Source organism: Bubalus kerabau, chromosome 2, assembly GCF_029407905.1.
Source record: "Bubalus kerabau isolate K-KA32 ecotype Philippines breed swamp buffalo chromosome 2, PCC_UOA_SB_1v2, whole genome shotgun sequence".
NCBI classification, from domain to species: Eukaryota; Metazoa; Chordata; class Mammalia; order Artiodactyla; family Bovidae; genus Bubalus; species Bubalus kerabau.
The window spans coordinates 173,214,878-173,230,523 of record NC_073625.1 but is presented as its reverse complement, the minus strand read 5'-3'; the positions used below and the strand labels follow the sequence as shown (position 1 = coordinate 173,230,523).

The 15,646-nt window shown below is 41.3% G+C and overlaps 1 protein-coding gene across 23 annotated transcripts in view; it reads right to left on the bottom strand.

The window, feature by feature from the left end:
- Nucleotides 1-15,646, bottom strand: part of TFDP2 (transcription factor Dp-2) — a 195,080-nt gene that overhangs the window by 3,802 nt on the left and 175,632 nt on the right. For 21 of the 23 annotated variants that reach the window (XM_055569470.1, XM_055569469.1, XM_055569474.1 and 18 more), the window contains 4 exons: nucleotides 13,369-13,515; nucleotides 10,558-10,626; nucleotides 6,154-6,305; nucleotides 2,177-2,343 (listed from right to left, as the gene is read on the bottom strand). In XM_055569470.1, the coding sequence (XP_055425445.1) occupies nucleotides 2,177-2,343; nucleotides 6,154-6,305; nucleotides 10,558-10,626; nucleotides 13,369-13,515 (535 nt within the window). The remainder of the gene's footprint in view (nucleotides 1-2,176; nucleotides 2,344-6,153; nucleotides 6,306-10,557; nucleotides 10,627-13,368; nucleotides 13,516-15,646) is intronic. The other 2 variants (XM_055569477.1, XM_055569482.1) reach the window with 1 other exon arrangement.

Here is a 15,646-nt window from a genome sequence, read left to right as displayed (position 1 = left end):
ATCCTGAAAGATGATGCTGTGAAAGTGCTACACTCAATATGCCAGCAAATTTGGAAAACTCAGCAGTGGCCACAGGACTGGAAAAGGTCAGTTTTCATTCCAATCCCAAAGAAAGGCAATGCAAAGAATGCTCAAACTACTGCACAATTGCACTCATCTCACATGCTAGTAAAGTAATGCTCAAGATTCTCCAAGCCAGGCTTCAGCAATATGTGAACCGTGAACTTCCAGATGTTCAAGCTGGTTTTAGAAAAGGCAGAGGAACCAGAGATCACATTGCCAACATCCGCTGGATCATGGAAAAAGCAAGAGAGTTCCAGAAAAAACATCTACTTCTTCTTTATGGACTATGCCAAAGCCTTTGACTGTGTGGATCACAATAAACTGCGGAAAATTCTGAAAGAGATGGGAATACCAGACCACCTGACCTGCCTTTTGAGAAACCTATATGCAGGTCAGGAAGCAACAGTTAGAACTGGACATGGAACAACAGACTGGTTCCAAATAGGAAAAGGAGTACATCAAGGCTGTATATTGTCACCCTGTTTATTTAACTTACATGCAGAGTACATCATGAGAAACTCTGGGCTGGAAGACGCACAAGCTGGAATCAAGATTGCCAGGAGAAATATCAATAACCTCAGATATGCAGATGATACCACCCTTATGGCAGAAAGTGAAGAACTAAAGAGCCTCTTGATGAAAGTGAAAGAGGAGAGTGAAAAAGTTGGCTTAAAGCTCAACATTCAGAAAACAAAGATCATGGCATCTGGTCCCATCACTTCATGGGAAATAGATGGGGAAACAGTGGAAATAGTGTCAGACTATTTTTGGGGGCTCCAAAATCACTGCAGATGGTGATTGCAGCCAGGAAATTAAAAGACGCTTACTCCTTTGAAGGAAAGTTATGACCACCTAGATGGCATATTCAAAAGCAGAGACATTACTTTGCCAACAAAGGTCCATCTAGTCAAGGCTATAGTTTTTCCAGTGGTCATGTATGGATGTGAGAGCTGGACTGTGAAGAAAGCTGAGTGCCGAAGAATTGATGCTTTTGAACTGTGGCATTGGAGAAGACTCTTGAGAGTCCCTTGGACTGCAAGGAGATCCAACCAGGCCATTCTAAAGGAGATCAGTCCTGGGTGTTCTTTCGAAGGACTGATGCTGAAGCTGAAACTCCAGTACTTTGGCCACCTCATGCGAAGAGCTGACTCATTGGAAAAGACTCTGATGCTGGGAGGGATTGGGGGCAAGAGAAGGGGATGACAGAGGATGAGATGGCTGGATGGCATCACTGACTCAATGGCCACGAGTTTGAGTGAACTCCAGGAGTTGGTGATGGACAGGGAGGCCTGGCGTGCTGTGATTCATGGGGTGGTGGCAAAGAGTCAGACAAGACTGAGCGACTGAACTGAACTGATGACTACAAAAAATCTTGTGAATATGCTAAAAATCACTGAACTCTACTTTAAAGTGGTATATCATATAGTATGGGAATTAAATCTCAATATAAAAAATAATGATACCAGTTCACATCCACCTGCCTGGGAAGACAAAACACTTCCACTCTGTGTCTGAGCGTGTACCGCGTTAAAATCAAGTTGGAAAGCCATGGTATCATCTAGTAAAGATGAAGATGGATCTGCCTCGGACCCAGCAATCTCACTCGTAGATAACATGCACACGGTCACCGAGAAACAGTAGTGGGAATATTCAAATAGCACTATTTAAATATCAAGAGACAGGAAACAAAACTAAAGGTTTATCATCGATAAAATGAACAAGGAAACTGTGCTTCATCCACATGCTGGAATTCCACGCAGCAGTGAAAATACATCAATTACAGCTATGTGAAATCCTGTGGCTAAATCTAAAGGACATGTTGTTGAGTGAAAAGTCAAATCACCAAAGAATATATCAGTTTGGTTCCATTTCTATAAAGGTGAGAATTAGACAAAACTAAATAATAAATTATTTCCAGCTCACTGTATTTTTTTGTGTTTGCATCTCTAAGGAAAAGTAGTGAAACATAAGAAATTCGAGAGGTTACATTTCAGGGTAAAGGAACAGAACTGACGGGGCAGATAGCAGGCGCTAATTTTCTATGAGAAAGGTTTTAGCGAGTTAGGGTCTGACATTTAATCAAGGACCACACTGACTGCGTTAGTTAACATACCTGTTATATAGCCTTCTAAAGCCTTGGGCACCAGTGATTTAGCAAGTTTCAGATCCTCCAAGGAGCACTTGCCTGACTCCAGGCCGAAGGACATCCCCATTCGCTTCAGCACTTCTATGTCATCATGAATCTCAAAGGTGTTGTCAAAATTAAAAAGATATTCAAACCTGTATCAGGAAACAGAGTTAGTGAGGGGTTTCTGTGGTGTCGGGGAGGTCTGAAGAGTGTTGTACTCTGTATAGTCAATGAAAGTACGAGAACCTAAGCTCAGCTACGGTATAGAGACTGTTACCGTTTAGGGCCGTGAGTCATTCTGCTGGGTTCAGAAGAATGACATCTCAAATAAACTGTTTTCCCAATTAAAACAACTTTCCTGTGACGGACAACAGGAGTCCTACATTCCAGCCCTCATTAAGCTGTGGCAAACTGCAGACAGGAATTTTGGTCTAAATGCAGTATTTTTTAAAGTTGTCTATAGCTTTGTCATAAAAGATAAAATATTAAGAAAGCCTTTCCAAGTAGACTTTCTTCCAAAGCAGATGTACAGATGGCCACGAGACCCAAAACTGCTCAACATCACTAATCATGTGGGAAACACAAATCAAAACCACAGCGGTATCATCTCACACCTGTCAGAACGGCTATCACCAAAAAGACAACAAATAACAAACACCCGCAAGGACGTGGAGAAAAGGCAGCTCTCCTACACTTGGCTGGGAATGTAAACCGGTGCAGCCACTATGAGAAACAGTTTGGAGGCTTCCTCGAAAAAATTAAAAATAGAACTACCATATTACCCAGAAATTCCAAGTATTTACCCAAAGAAAACAAAAACACTAATTTGAAAAGGTTACACTCATTGAGGTGTTATTAATATAGCCATGATATGGAAGCAATAGAGTCCATCAGTAGATGAATGAATGAAGATGTGTATGTACACACACACAGGGGGACAGTACTACTCAGCCATAAAAAAACTTGCCATTTGCAAAGATATATTCAGATCTAGAGGGTATTATGCGAAATGAAATAAACTAGACCGAAAGACAAATATCACATAATCTCATTTATATGTGGAATCTAAAAAACCCAAACAAATAAAAATAGACTCATAGAGAACAAATGAGCAGTTGCCAGAGGGGAGAGGCTGAAGGCAGTAGAGAAACAGGTGAAGGGGGTTAAAAGGTACAAACCTTCAATTATAAAGTAGGCCCCGGGGATACATACAGCATAAAGAATATGGCCAATAATACTGTAATAAGTCTGTACAGGGACAGATGGTTACTAGACTTATCACGGTGATCATTTTGTAATGGATGCAAATGTCAAATCACTCTGCTGTATGCCTGAAACTAATACAATACTGTATGTTAAGTATATGTCAATAAAAGTAAGTAAATCAAGCAAAGAAGTCACTGGGAGAAAAAAAAAAAGAAACATACAGAAAGAAAGCCTTTCCAATTTAGCACCTAACCTTCCTACCATGAGTTGGCCTACTAGGGTTGAGGAAAAAACATTTTGGACGCTTACTTCATTTTCATGAGTAAAGTATTAGCCACATCACACCTTAGATGAGCAAAAAATGGAAGGCTTTTTACAAAACTAACCAAACCCCAAACCCTGTCTTGAGGGTCTCAGGAGTAGAAATGTCCCAAGGAAAAAGTTTCATATATGACACAGAGCACATTTCCAAATGTTTTTGAAAAGCGCCAAATCAGGGTGTCCAGCTGCCTGGCAAAGGCTTGCAATAGAGTGGCCACTGTAAGAAATGGCCCTCCCGGCTCCCAGACTAGGCTCGGAGCAACGTCGCCAGGAGCCCCGGGGACAGAGGGCAGGTGAGCGTGTGGGGACAGTGCTGGGCTTACGCTGTCATGAAATTCTGAGATCTTAGATCAGAGTAAAATTTGTCATTTAAAGCAAAATGCCATACTTGCACCCCATCTTGAGAATGAAGCCCCTGTAAGCAGCTCAGAGCCTCCTTTACACCAGTTGGAGGAGGGCGAGGAGAGGACAAGAGTCAATAACCACCCGAGAAGGAAGAGGATCCTTTATCCTCCTAGGCCACTGGTCCCCAGACTTTCCTGCTACTCTTTAAAACTTCAAAGACTAACTGAAGTAGAGAGTTTTAGTAATGTCCTACCAAACAAGAGGCTAACTAGAGACAGTAACTAGAAATCTAACAGCTTATTTTTCCCAAAGATACATTAACCATTCTGTAAGTCTCGGATTTATGAGAGTATGTGACAAGTCCTTGTAGACACAGGTTTGTCAATAAAGTGTGTGAATACTAACACCCATATCTATCATTTACTGCCCCCAGTGCTAGTCCTTTATGACTTCTGTAAACCAGCAAGGTAATTATCAAATACTTTAGAAATCCCTGTTATTCTTCTTCCTCTTTTTTTGGTGCCTTCTTATTTAAGTAACCCATGATCTCTGTACACAGTCAAGATAGGGAAGCAACACTGCCAAGAAAGAGAAAAACCAGGGAGGGTAAACCCCATGGCCATGCAGTAGCTCCAAGGAGCCCAGAAGTTCTGGCCCCTGGGACCGCCCTGGGCTGTGCCTCTGCACTGTGACTCTGAGCCCTCTTTTGGTCTCAGATGTATCCCAACTTGGATGATAAGTTACATGCTGGCTCCTTGGAGCAGCTAATATTTATAAAGCACTTTCCAGGAGTCAGATCTTTTAGAGGCATTACCTTATTTAAGGAAGTGACAGAGCCCTAGTATCATCCCCATTTGTTCTTCAGACAAAGCTTTAGAGCAGCTGCTTGGGGGAGCCACAATCCACATTTCCTTCTGTCTCACTCTGCATCCTATGCCCTCAACTACCTCCATACTGACTCACAGCCTGAAGAGCACTACTGTTTTCGTGAAGAATAAAATAAGTTACAAATAAACTGTACTTTGAAAACTGCCATTTCTCGCTTACACTATGATAATAGTAATATATTGATATTACCATCAATCTTAGTTAAAATGAAAAACATGTTGGTGGGAATGTAAACTGGTGCACCCACTGGAAAACAGTATGGAGGCTTCTCAAAAATTTAAAAATAGATCCAGCAATCCCACTTCTGGGTATATGTATCTGAAGGAAATGAAATAAGCATCCTGAAAATAAGTCTGCACTCCCATGTTCAGTGACTGCAGCATGACTTGCAATAGCCGAGGCATGGAAAAAACCTGTGTCTATCATCAGATGAGTATATTAAAAAACTGTGATGTACTTGAGACAACAGACCATAAAAAAAGACAATGGGCAACAGATCATAAAAAGGAAATCCTGCCATTTGCAACAACACAGATGACAGACCTTGTACATGGATCTCAAAAACCAAACTCACAGATGCAGAGAACAGACTGATGGCTGCCAGAGGTAGGGTGGGGTAGGGGGGAGTGGTGAGTGAAATGAATAAAGCTGGTTAAAAGGTACAAACTTCAAGTTGTAAGATAATAAGAAAGCAAGCAAGCAGAGAACGCCATCTAGTACTTTTATTTTTCATCTAGTGCTTTTGTGTCCATTCATTATAAACAGAAGCATGGCTCAACTATGATATAGCAAAAAAAAAAAAAGAAAAACTGCTTTAGTGCCACATGCCGATCTCAACTATCTGCACCATAAACATGACAATGCATAGTGAACCTGGTGAACCTACCACGTCCCAGACGCTCACTGATGCTCTGCTCTACTGCAGTGACTGCCCACTTTTCTCATCTATGTGTGCGTACATGCACCTTCTAGCTTGGGCACCGTTATGTCTTCAGCACAAACAGCACAGTGCCAGGCCCAAGAGGGGATGTGCAGGGTGAAGAAGGAAGCAAGCACTGGCAGATGACAGCACTCTCGTTTGAAGAGTTGCTTCACGAGGCCCAAGGGGGTCAGCCTTGGAGGACTCAGATAATATTACAAATGATAGGAATTACATTAAACAGAAGGCCGGTCGTGCCTGCTGCCACTGGTTCTCCACTTACTTGTCACTGGAGATGCTGCAGTCTATGACTGTTTTTCTGCTTGTGTTGATGATTATAAATGGCAGCTGAATGGTGGAGTTCAGAGCTGGAGGGCCCTGGTTCTGCTGTTCATTTTGCCGATTTCTTTGTACCAGGTTTTTGAAAGCGATTTGCTGTAAGGATCAACAAAAATGTACAGTCATTTAACGTGGATAAATGAGTTGGAACTAAATGAAGTACATCTAAAATATAGTTTAAAATTAGAGCATTTAAAGAGACCTTCCACCTATGAGTTAATTAAAGTTGAACATTTAAGGAAAAACATTAGAATGATCTAACTCAAGAAATACATTTCAAGGGCAAAAAATATTTATTTAAATGGTATCTAACATATCCTAATACAAATAATGGGGCCCGCAGTTTCCATCATCCATAGAAAAAGGATCTTACAAATCTGAGAGAGAGTGGTACCTGCAACTCTTCTCAGCGTAAGTGATACAGCAAAAGTAGACTTGTTTTCTATTTAACTATCACAGACTCCTGAAGATTTAGGGTTAAATACATCTCTCAGATCATCCAGCCCAGAAACATACAAACTATACAAAGCCTCAGAACCCTTTCTTCAAGTGAAATCTTCTGGGACACCCACTGTTTATAAAACAGATGAACACATCCTTGCTCTGGTTGGCTGCACTGAGGCTGAGTCCTGAGCCCTGCCAGCTCTGCCCTCATTCACCCTTTGGGCTCCTTCACAGAACTTCTAAGCATCTATAGGGCACAGTTTGGAATCTAGTCCAAGCCCCTCCCCAGCTGACATCTTTCAGAAGAGGAACCTGAGGCTTAGCACCAATTTATAAGGTATATCAAGGCCCGAGTCTTTGCACTGAATCTTGCTATTACCTTTAAGCTATAACCATTACTCAAAAGCCAAGGAAAGTGACCCTACCACCCTCTTTTAAATAAGGCAAATGTATCACAGAATTCCACAGGTAGAAAGACCTTACACAGTGAAGTCTTTCATCTGCTTGCGGAACAGATACTGGTTAAAAGAGCTCCTGAAGTCAGAGCCTTTCATCCCTTCCATCAGCTTGTTCCCTCTGCTCACCCAGTAGTGATGCATTTCAGTTATTTTCTATGTTTTAGCAACTTTATCCTAGCAGTGTTTATTTTAGGTCCTGGGCCTTAACTGAAGTTTGATTAAAATTTATGTTGTCTTAAAATGGTTGGGTGCTAGCTCCCTGAAAAGTAAACATTTACTCCTTTAAAATGCACAAAACAGAAGGGACACCACTTTCTTCTAGCCTGACAGTGCGTCTAGAACCATCACGGTCAACACCCTTCATTACCAAACGCTACTTGAGTCATACTTACTAATTTGTTCTTTTCTGCTGCTAAAGAACTAAGGCAATTATATTCAATGCTTAGCTCATTTAATATCGAGGAAAAATATGCTGAAGCTATAAAACTCAGAAAAAGAATTATATGTTTGAATACCTCCACCTGGCTATCTTACTCTTCTAGAAAACACATCCTGGAGACAGCCCATACTTGGCCTAGCTTTGTGGTCTTAGTGGCATGGGAGGGCCTGGGTAGAGGTAGAAATATAAACAGCGGTAAGTAAAAGTTCTTACATATTCATGATTCACTGTTCTATACTGCGCGCATTTAATAGCATCAAAGACTGTTCTTGGGAAAAGAGCTGTAAATATACATACAATGTTATTTTGATAGTAAGAAGAAAAATCACCCCATTTGTTCTAAACTGATTTTCTTATTTGTTGCCATTTATCTTTAGCCTTTTGTTCTCTTCCAGGCTTATTAACATTTATTTCAGAGGCTAAACAGCTTTAGGTATTTTTAGACATTCATTTTGCTCTGCATTAGTAGCTCTGGGAAAGTTTAAGGGCTGGAAGGGACAATGATACAGATAAAAGTAGGACATCTGGGTCATCTGTGGGCAGAATTGGCACGTACCATGCCTCTCCTACACGACCAAGAGAAGAGGTGGCATGTAAGTGAAAGGGACCGGGGTCATGTGATGTCAGTAGCTGTGACATTCACTAGTTAAAAAATGAAGCTAGCTTAGCCACAGAGAAGTAAATTATTTGTGTTCAGGGACGACTTGCTTAATGTACTTTCTGTAACAACTTCGTAATTTGCTGCAAGAAAGAAAAAGGAAACACTAGGAGGAAATAAGCCGTGTGTCTACCAGGAGATGAGAAGTAGTTGTTTTCAGTTATATTTTGTGCTTCATTTCACTGTTCAGAGAGACCTGCTTTTATAAATGTTGACAGCTAGGTTGCACCTGGGTTGAAATCTTCTGCAAATATTTGGTTTGAGACAGAAGAGAAAAAGAAATTTAGGACTTAAAAAAAAAAAAAAAAAACAGCAACGTTCATTGTAGAAAGGGGAAAAATATTCCAGGTCACTTTTTTTTTTTTGGCCATACCGAGAAGCATGTGGGATCTCAGTTCCCTGAGCAGGGACTGAAGATGGAACCCACACCCCCTGCACTGGAAGCCCGAAGTCTTAAGCACTGGACCGCCAGAGAAGGCCTCTGGTCCATTCTTTGCACTGGTCGTCTAGAGATGGGAAAGCCCACATACATGAGGGCGATCTGGCCCAGCACAAGTCTTTCTGATCAACAGATAATTACAGACACACTGATAAACAGGTTTTCATAATAACATGCCAAAAAGGGAGCCCCCAGATGTTCCATGAGAGCTCTGAGGAAATGTAAGAAGGGCCAAGCACAGGGTTTGGGGGACTGTGAGTTGGGAGGGAAACACTGATGCAAGACAGACGACAGAGAGGCAGCCAGGGAAGCTGACGGGGGTGGGGGCGAGGGTGTCTCAGGAAGCGGAGCTGTCCAGGGAGGGGCCCAGGAAAAACTGTCAGCTTTCAAGTTGTTCGTTTTTAAAGCTACAGTGTTCTCTTCATACAAAACCCACTTTGGAAATCCAGAATGAAAAATACATGAGACCGGCTCTGGAGGGAGCTCCTCAGGGAGGTCCCACAAGGGTCAGTATGGGACACAGACGTAGAAGAGCAAGAAAAAGAGAGGTGCCTGATGAGGACGGAGCATCATCCCGGGCTGTCTGTGTCGGGGGCTCTGCTCCCCCTGCGGCTGCTCCCGTCCCTACCAGCTTCCTCCCACCCCACCCTTCTAGACCACACACAGCTAACAGTCTGTTCCTGCCTCTCTGACGTGTATTTGAATATGAAAAAACTAACAATAAGGATCAAGAAAGGAAAAACAAAAATCTGGAATACGTAGGAATATTTAAGCTATTCTGTCCATGAGACAAAGTGAGTATTTTAAGGGGGGGTAAACAAACAAAAAAAAACCTGTTACACTTATTTGGTAACTTATTGCTCCCTTTATTTCTGAAAAGTGGACTATATCAGAAATGAAATAGGACCTATGGTTGCTCAAGTCAAAATGGGTTTTATGATTGGCTGAAAGTTTTTCATATAAAGACATTTTGCTGATTAAAAACAAAAGTACAAAGACTTGTTGGCTCATTTTAAAAAGTTTTCTGATTGGTTTGAAAGTGTCTTGCTGTACTGCTCAAAGTAGATTTCTCCACCAACTGAAATGACCAAAAGTAGGTTAAAAAAAAAACCCCATCTACCCTGTGATTTTACCTCACATGATTTTCAAGAGAGCCTCTATTTTTTAAATTATCAAATTCTAGACAATTATTTTAAAAAGTATAAATACAGGGATCTACATTACACTGTAAAATTTAATTTTCCTAAATGGAAATGCATTTTAAGTTTTGGTATTGCTACAAAGCTGAATATGTCATAACATCATCCACAGATAGTAAGTATTAACATTACAGGTGGATCAGATTATTTTACTAGAGTGGGTAGTCATTCCCTTCTCCAGGGGATCTTCCCAATCCTGCATTGCAGGTACATTCTTCACCATTTGAGCCACCAGGGAAGCCCGTTTGTACTCAAAACACCTAAAATTTAATTAGCCTTACTCCTTCATATTCCAAATAAGGGCTAAAATAATTTCTGCTCAGAGTAGGAATAAAAGTAAAAAATAAACTGTTGAGTAATATGTTCCACATTAGAGATGCCATGAGGCCCCAGATGATGGTGAGATGGGACCATCTTCTTTTTATTTTATATTGAAATACAACTGATTAACAACGTTGTGATAGTTTCAGGTGGACAGAAAAGTGACTCAGCCATACATATACATGTATCCATTCTCCCCCAAATGCCCCTGAGGTGGACCACCTTCAGGCAGATCCTGTGGCGAGTCACAGGCTCAGGTCTTGGGGACGATGCACTAGTGCAGCCCCACCAAGTATCTGAAGGCCCCCAAAGCAGAAAACACGGACTCAGCAAGTCGGGGAGAAGCAGACACACGCAGAGAAGGTAATGAACACATCCCGGCTTCTTTACCTGCAGGAGAAGTTCTTGAAGCTGAGCCCGCTTCTGCTTTATCCGTTCTATCCGCCTCTGCTTCTCTATCTTTAAAACACAGGTTACAAAATAGCATGAGCATGTAGAGTAGAAAATGCTGCTCACTTTTCAGGTCTCAGTTCTGAGACATCAAGAATTTTCCTTAAAGACAGGCAACCTATTTAACTATTGACACCAATAAAGGTAGATTCCACCTTCTGGGGTCAGGTAAGCAAGGAGGCAAGACAGTAGAATTGTAGCAATCGCCATCAAACGACATCCATCCCCCTAATGAACACTTGATCTGTGGGACTGGCTCTATTTATTTCACAAGCGCCAATCAGAGTCACAGCTAACACTTGAAAAAGTGAAAGTGAAGTCGCTCAGTCATGTCCAACTCTTTGTGACCCCATGGACTGCAGTCTACCAGGCTCCTCCGTCCATGGGATTTCCAGTCAGAGTCACAGCTGACGCTTGGTGAGTACCTATTCTACGTGTCAGCGGTCACCTAAGCGCTGGACACACGGTCTCTTAATTCGTCTTCACAAAACCCTAGACATAAGTATGGCTGTTATCCTCTTTGCAGTAGGAAATAGAGGCACAGAGGGTGAAGAATCTGTCCAAGGTCACACCGCTGGTGGATGGCAAGAGCCAGGATTTGAATCAAAGCCACCTGGTTTCAGAGATCCCATTATTAATTGCTTTGCTCTATTAACCTCCCAGAATGAGGTAAGATCTCATTTAAGATCTCCGTTTAACGGCTTTTTTTAGTGTGACTTGTGGGATTTTAATTCCCTGACCAGGAATCAAACTCACGCTCCCTGCACTGAAAGCACAGAGTCCTAACCACTGGTCCACCAGGGAAGATGGTCCCTGGAGCAGTTTCTTAATCTTCTCTCTTTTAAACAGGCACAGCTGCTAATACAGGGCTCCTACATATTCAGTACACAGTTCCTACCTGCAGTAAGAGACACGGTTATGGGACAAATTTCCTAGCTTCAACCAACTACTGTTTTCCTCAACCTCACAGCTACCTAGAAAACATAAGGTCTGGAATATCCCTGTAGATGAGCTCCTCACTGTGTCTTTGGGCAAAAGCCAATGACATCTAATATCATCTTTCTTGTCTACTCCAACAGCATCTTTCTTACTTGCTCCCCATCTAGTCCCCACCGGGAGTTTTTCTCATGGTTCCTCTAATCACAACCACTTGAATCCCGAAACACTTAAGATCCACTGTAAGATCTGTGTGCTCTGTCACATGTGAAAAGATGCTGCTGGGGTTTTCCCCAGCATCTGACACTGTTGACAGAGCTGCTCCAACTGCCCCTCAGGCCTTGCATCCAACCAGGCCAAGTGGTATTGATTCTGCCTCTAAAACACTTCTCCAGCCTCACTGTCATGGCCAGAACTCAGCCCCTCTCCGACCCACCCCCTCACCTTCCTGTCAGTCCGGCTTCCAACCCACTGGCAGACTGACCCTTTGGATTACACTCCCTCAGCCCTCTTCTTTGTAATTCTCCAGTAGTTCCTACTGCCCGTAGATCAGGTCGCAACTACTTCACACCCAGGAACCTACCCTCTCTTTGACCTGTGCTCTGGCCACAACCAGCTGCGGGCACACCTTCCTCCACCTGCCTCATTCTGGGCAGTGTCTCTGCCTCCCTGCCCTAAACCACTTGGCAAACTCCGCCTACAGCACAGGGATATTTTTATCTCTTGGTAAAACCCCACCCTGCTCCCTCCCTCCATTATACCCCTTTTCCAGAGAATCTGTACATACTTCTTTCATAGGAGTCATCACAATTTTGGTAAGTCCTTTTATATTTCTGCTCTCCTCAATTAGAATGAAAGCTGCTTGGGATCGGAATCTCATATAATCTTTCATTTAAGCACACGGGAGATGTTAAGAGATTTTTGCTTACTTAGGCTTTGATACTGGCTTAATATTACCTGTAATTAAAATAACCCTCAAATTTTACTCTATTGGGAGGAGAAAAAAGGACATTTCCACTGAAGCACATGAATGACATTATTGTATAACTTCTGATGACTGCCAGGTTTTCTCCCTCCATCCACAAGTATATTAATACTAAAATTTTTTGATTTGCTAGGGGAAAAGAGGGACTAAGCAAAACATGAAATCAACCTAGTCACGTCTAAAGCTGTAGTTAGCCTTTTGGATATGACAGTAAAATTATGTCAAATCAATTTACAAATAATATGTCAGGGCACATGCTCATTTAGGAAAGCTTTTCTATAATAATTGAAGTTCAAAGAATAAAACATGCTTTTGCACACATCACCCCAAATTCTTGTAAGCTGAACATTCTACCCATTCTGATAAAGATTTAAAGGAAATTCCATATCATTCTCCTGCCACTAATTCTATAGTTGAAGGTAAAAGTTCAAATACAAGAAATAAACAGCCAACTTTAATCCTTTCTTTCAGATTTATACAGCAAGTATTTCATCAAATAAGATCATTTCCAGTACACAAGTCAATGAAAATTTATTAGTAGAGTGCTCAGAATTAAATTAGAATAAAACAAAGATGTTCTCAAAAAAAAAGAGAAAAAAAAAATTCAAGTCATTTCATGTTTCATCAGGACATCTGTCAGACTAGACTTCTCAAAATCTCCTTCCAGTTCTGAAATTCTACCTAGGAGAGACTTTAAAGAAAAAAGGAATACTATGCATGAATAAATAGCTATGAATATTTTAATACTATGTGACTGTATTTCCAAATTAAGACGTCTCTGATGTAAAATAAAGCAAAATACTATCTGTAAACAGATTTTCTTCACTTACCTCCAGGTTTTGACATTCCTGAGCAGAATTGGTAGGCAGGCCAATCCACTTGATTTCTTTTTTTTCCTTTGAAATTATGTTCATTGCCATCAGCACATTTAAAGCATCATAAACTCTTCGCCTAATGTTCTTCTGATCATAAGCCTGCTAAAAGAAATATGTTTATTGAGTGATAAACTTTAAAGGTCATGATATAGTCACAAGGTATTAAAATATTTAACAATAATTTCATAAGTATCTTCAAAGTTCTGAAAGAATTTTTCACCCTGTGAAAGTATCCTTCAAAACTAAAGATTAAAAAAAAAGTAAAGATGAAATAAAGATACTTTCAAGCAATCTAAAACACAAAAAAATCTTAAAAATAAGGATTATGTTCCTAATATATCTAAATTAAATGATGCAAAAGGGCCTCTCCTAAGTCAAAGGAAAAGAATCTAAGATAGGAACTTGGAGATTATGTAAGACGACATGAAGACCAACTCAAAAGGTAAATCTCAATTAATACTCATTATAAATACAATGTCTTGGGGAGTCTAGAATATAAAAAGAACTAATATACAGGACAGTAATACCAGACCACCTGACCTGCCTCTTGAGAAACCTGTATGCAGGTTAGGAAGCAACAGTTAGAACTGGACATGGAACAACAGACTGATTCCAAATAGGGAAAAGGAGTACATCAAAGCTGTATATTATCACCCTGCTTATTTAGCTTATATGCAAAGTACATCATGAGAAACGCTGGGCTGGAGGAAGCACAAGCTGGAATCAAGATTGCTGGGAGAAACATCAGTAACCTCAGATATGCAGATGACACCACCCTTATGGCAGAAAGTGAAGAACTAAAGAGCCTCTTGATGAAGTGAAAGAGGAGAGTGAAAAAGTTGGCTTAAAACTCAACATTCAGAAAACTAAGATCATGGCATCTGGTCCCATCACTTCATGGCAAATAGATGGGGAAACAGTGGAAGCAGTGGCTGCCTTTATTTTTCTGGGCTCCAGACTCACTGCAGATGGTGACTGCAGCCATGAAATTAAAAGACGCTTACTCCTTGGAAGAAAAGTTATGACCAACCTAGACAGCATCTTAAAAAGCAGAGACATTACTTTGTCTACAAAGGTCCGTCTAGTCAAGGCTGTGGTTTTTCCAGTAGTCATGTATAGATGTGAGAGTTGGACTGTAAAGAAACCTGAGTGCAGAAGAATTAATGCTTTTGAACTGTGGTGTTAGAGAAGACTCTTCAGAGTCCTTTGGACTGCAAGGAGATCCAACCAGTCCATCCTAAAGGACATCAGTCCTGAATATTCATTGGAAGGACTGAAGCTGAAACTCCAATCTTTTGGCCACCTGATGTGAAGAGCTGACTCATTTGAAAAGACCCTGATGCTGGGAAATATTGAGGGCAGGAGGAGAAGGGGATGACAGAGGATGAGACGGTTGGATGGCCTCACCGATTCAATGGACATGGGTTTGGGTGGACTCTGGGAGTTGGTGCTGGACAGGGAGGCCTGGCATTCAGGGGGTGGCAAAGAGTCAAACACGATTGAGCGACTGAACTGAACTGAATAGTATATATAGGAGAAAGGGGTAATGGAGTTAAAGTGGGCTAAGATCTTGTAGTGTCTCTGAGGAATGTCAGACTTTGAAAAGTCAAGGATGTATCCTTTAAGTTCTAGTCCTGCTTCTCAAAATGTGGTCCACGCTCTAGTGCTGATCTGCAAACTGTTGTACACAATGAAAATGGTGAACCTGAACAAAATGTAATCGCACAGATCACTAGACACACTGTGTAGTTCAGCTGATTTTTTTTGGTAGCAAGACTTTATAATAACAGAAACTATGTTACCTTACAGTGTGGGAAAGCCCCTTATCTTTTGGTGGACAGGCAGTTCCTAAGAACTGAATCCAACCAATCAAATGCCATGATAATAAAAGATGGTGGACAACACTGAATCCACTTAAATACAGAAGTAAAATTAAATAAAGGGCTTCCTGGTGGCTCAGAGGTTAAAGCGTCTGCCTGCAATGCGGGAGACCTGGGTTCGATTCCTGGGTAGGGAACATCCCTTAGAGGAGGAAATGGCAACCCACTCCAGTATTCTTGCCTAGAGAATCCCATGGACAGAGCAGCCTGGTGGGCTGCAGTACATGGGGTTGCAAAGAGTCGGACACGACTGAGCAACTTCACTTCACTTAAATAAAAGGGAGATTTTAAGTTATAGAACTGAATGTAAATATTAGAAATCCCAATACTGTAGAAAATGAGAAAATAACAAC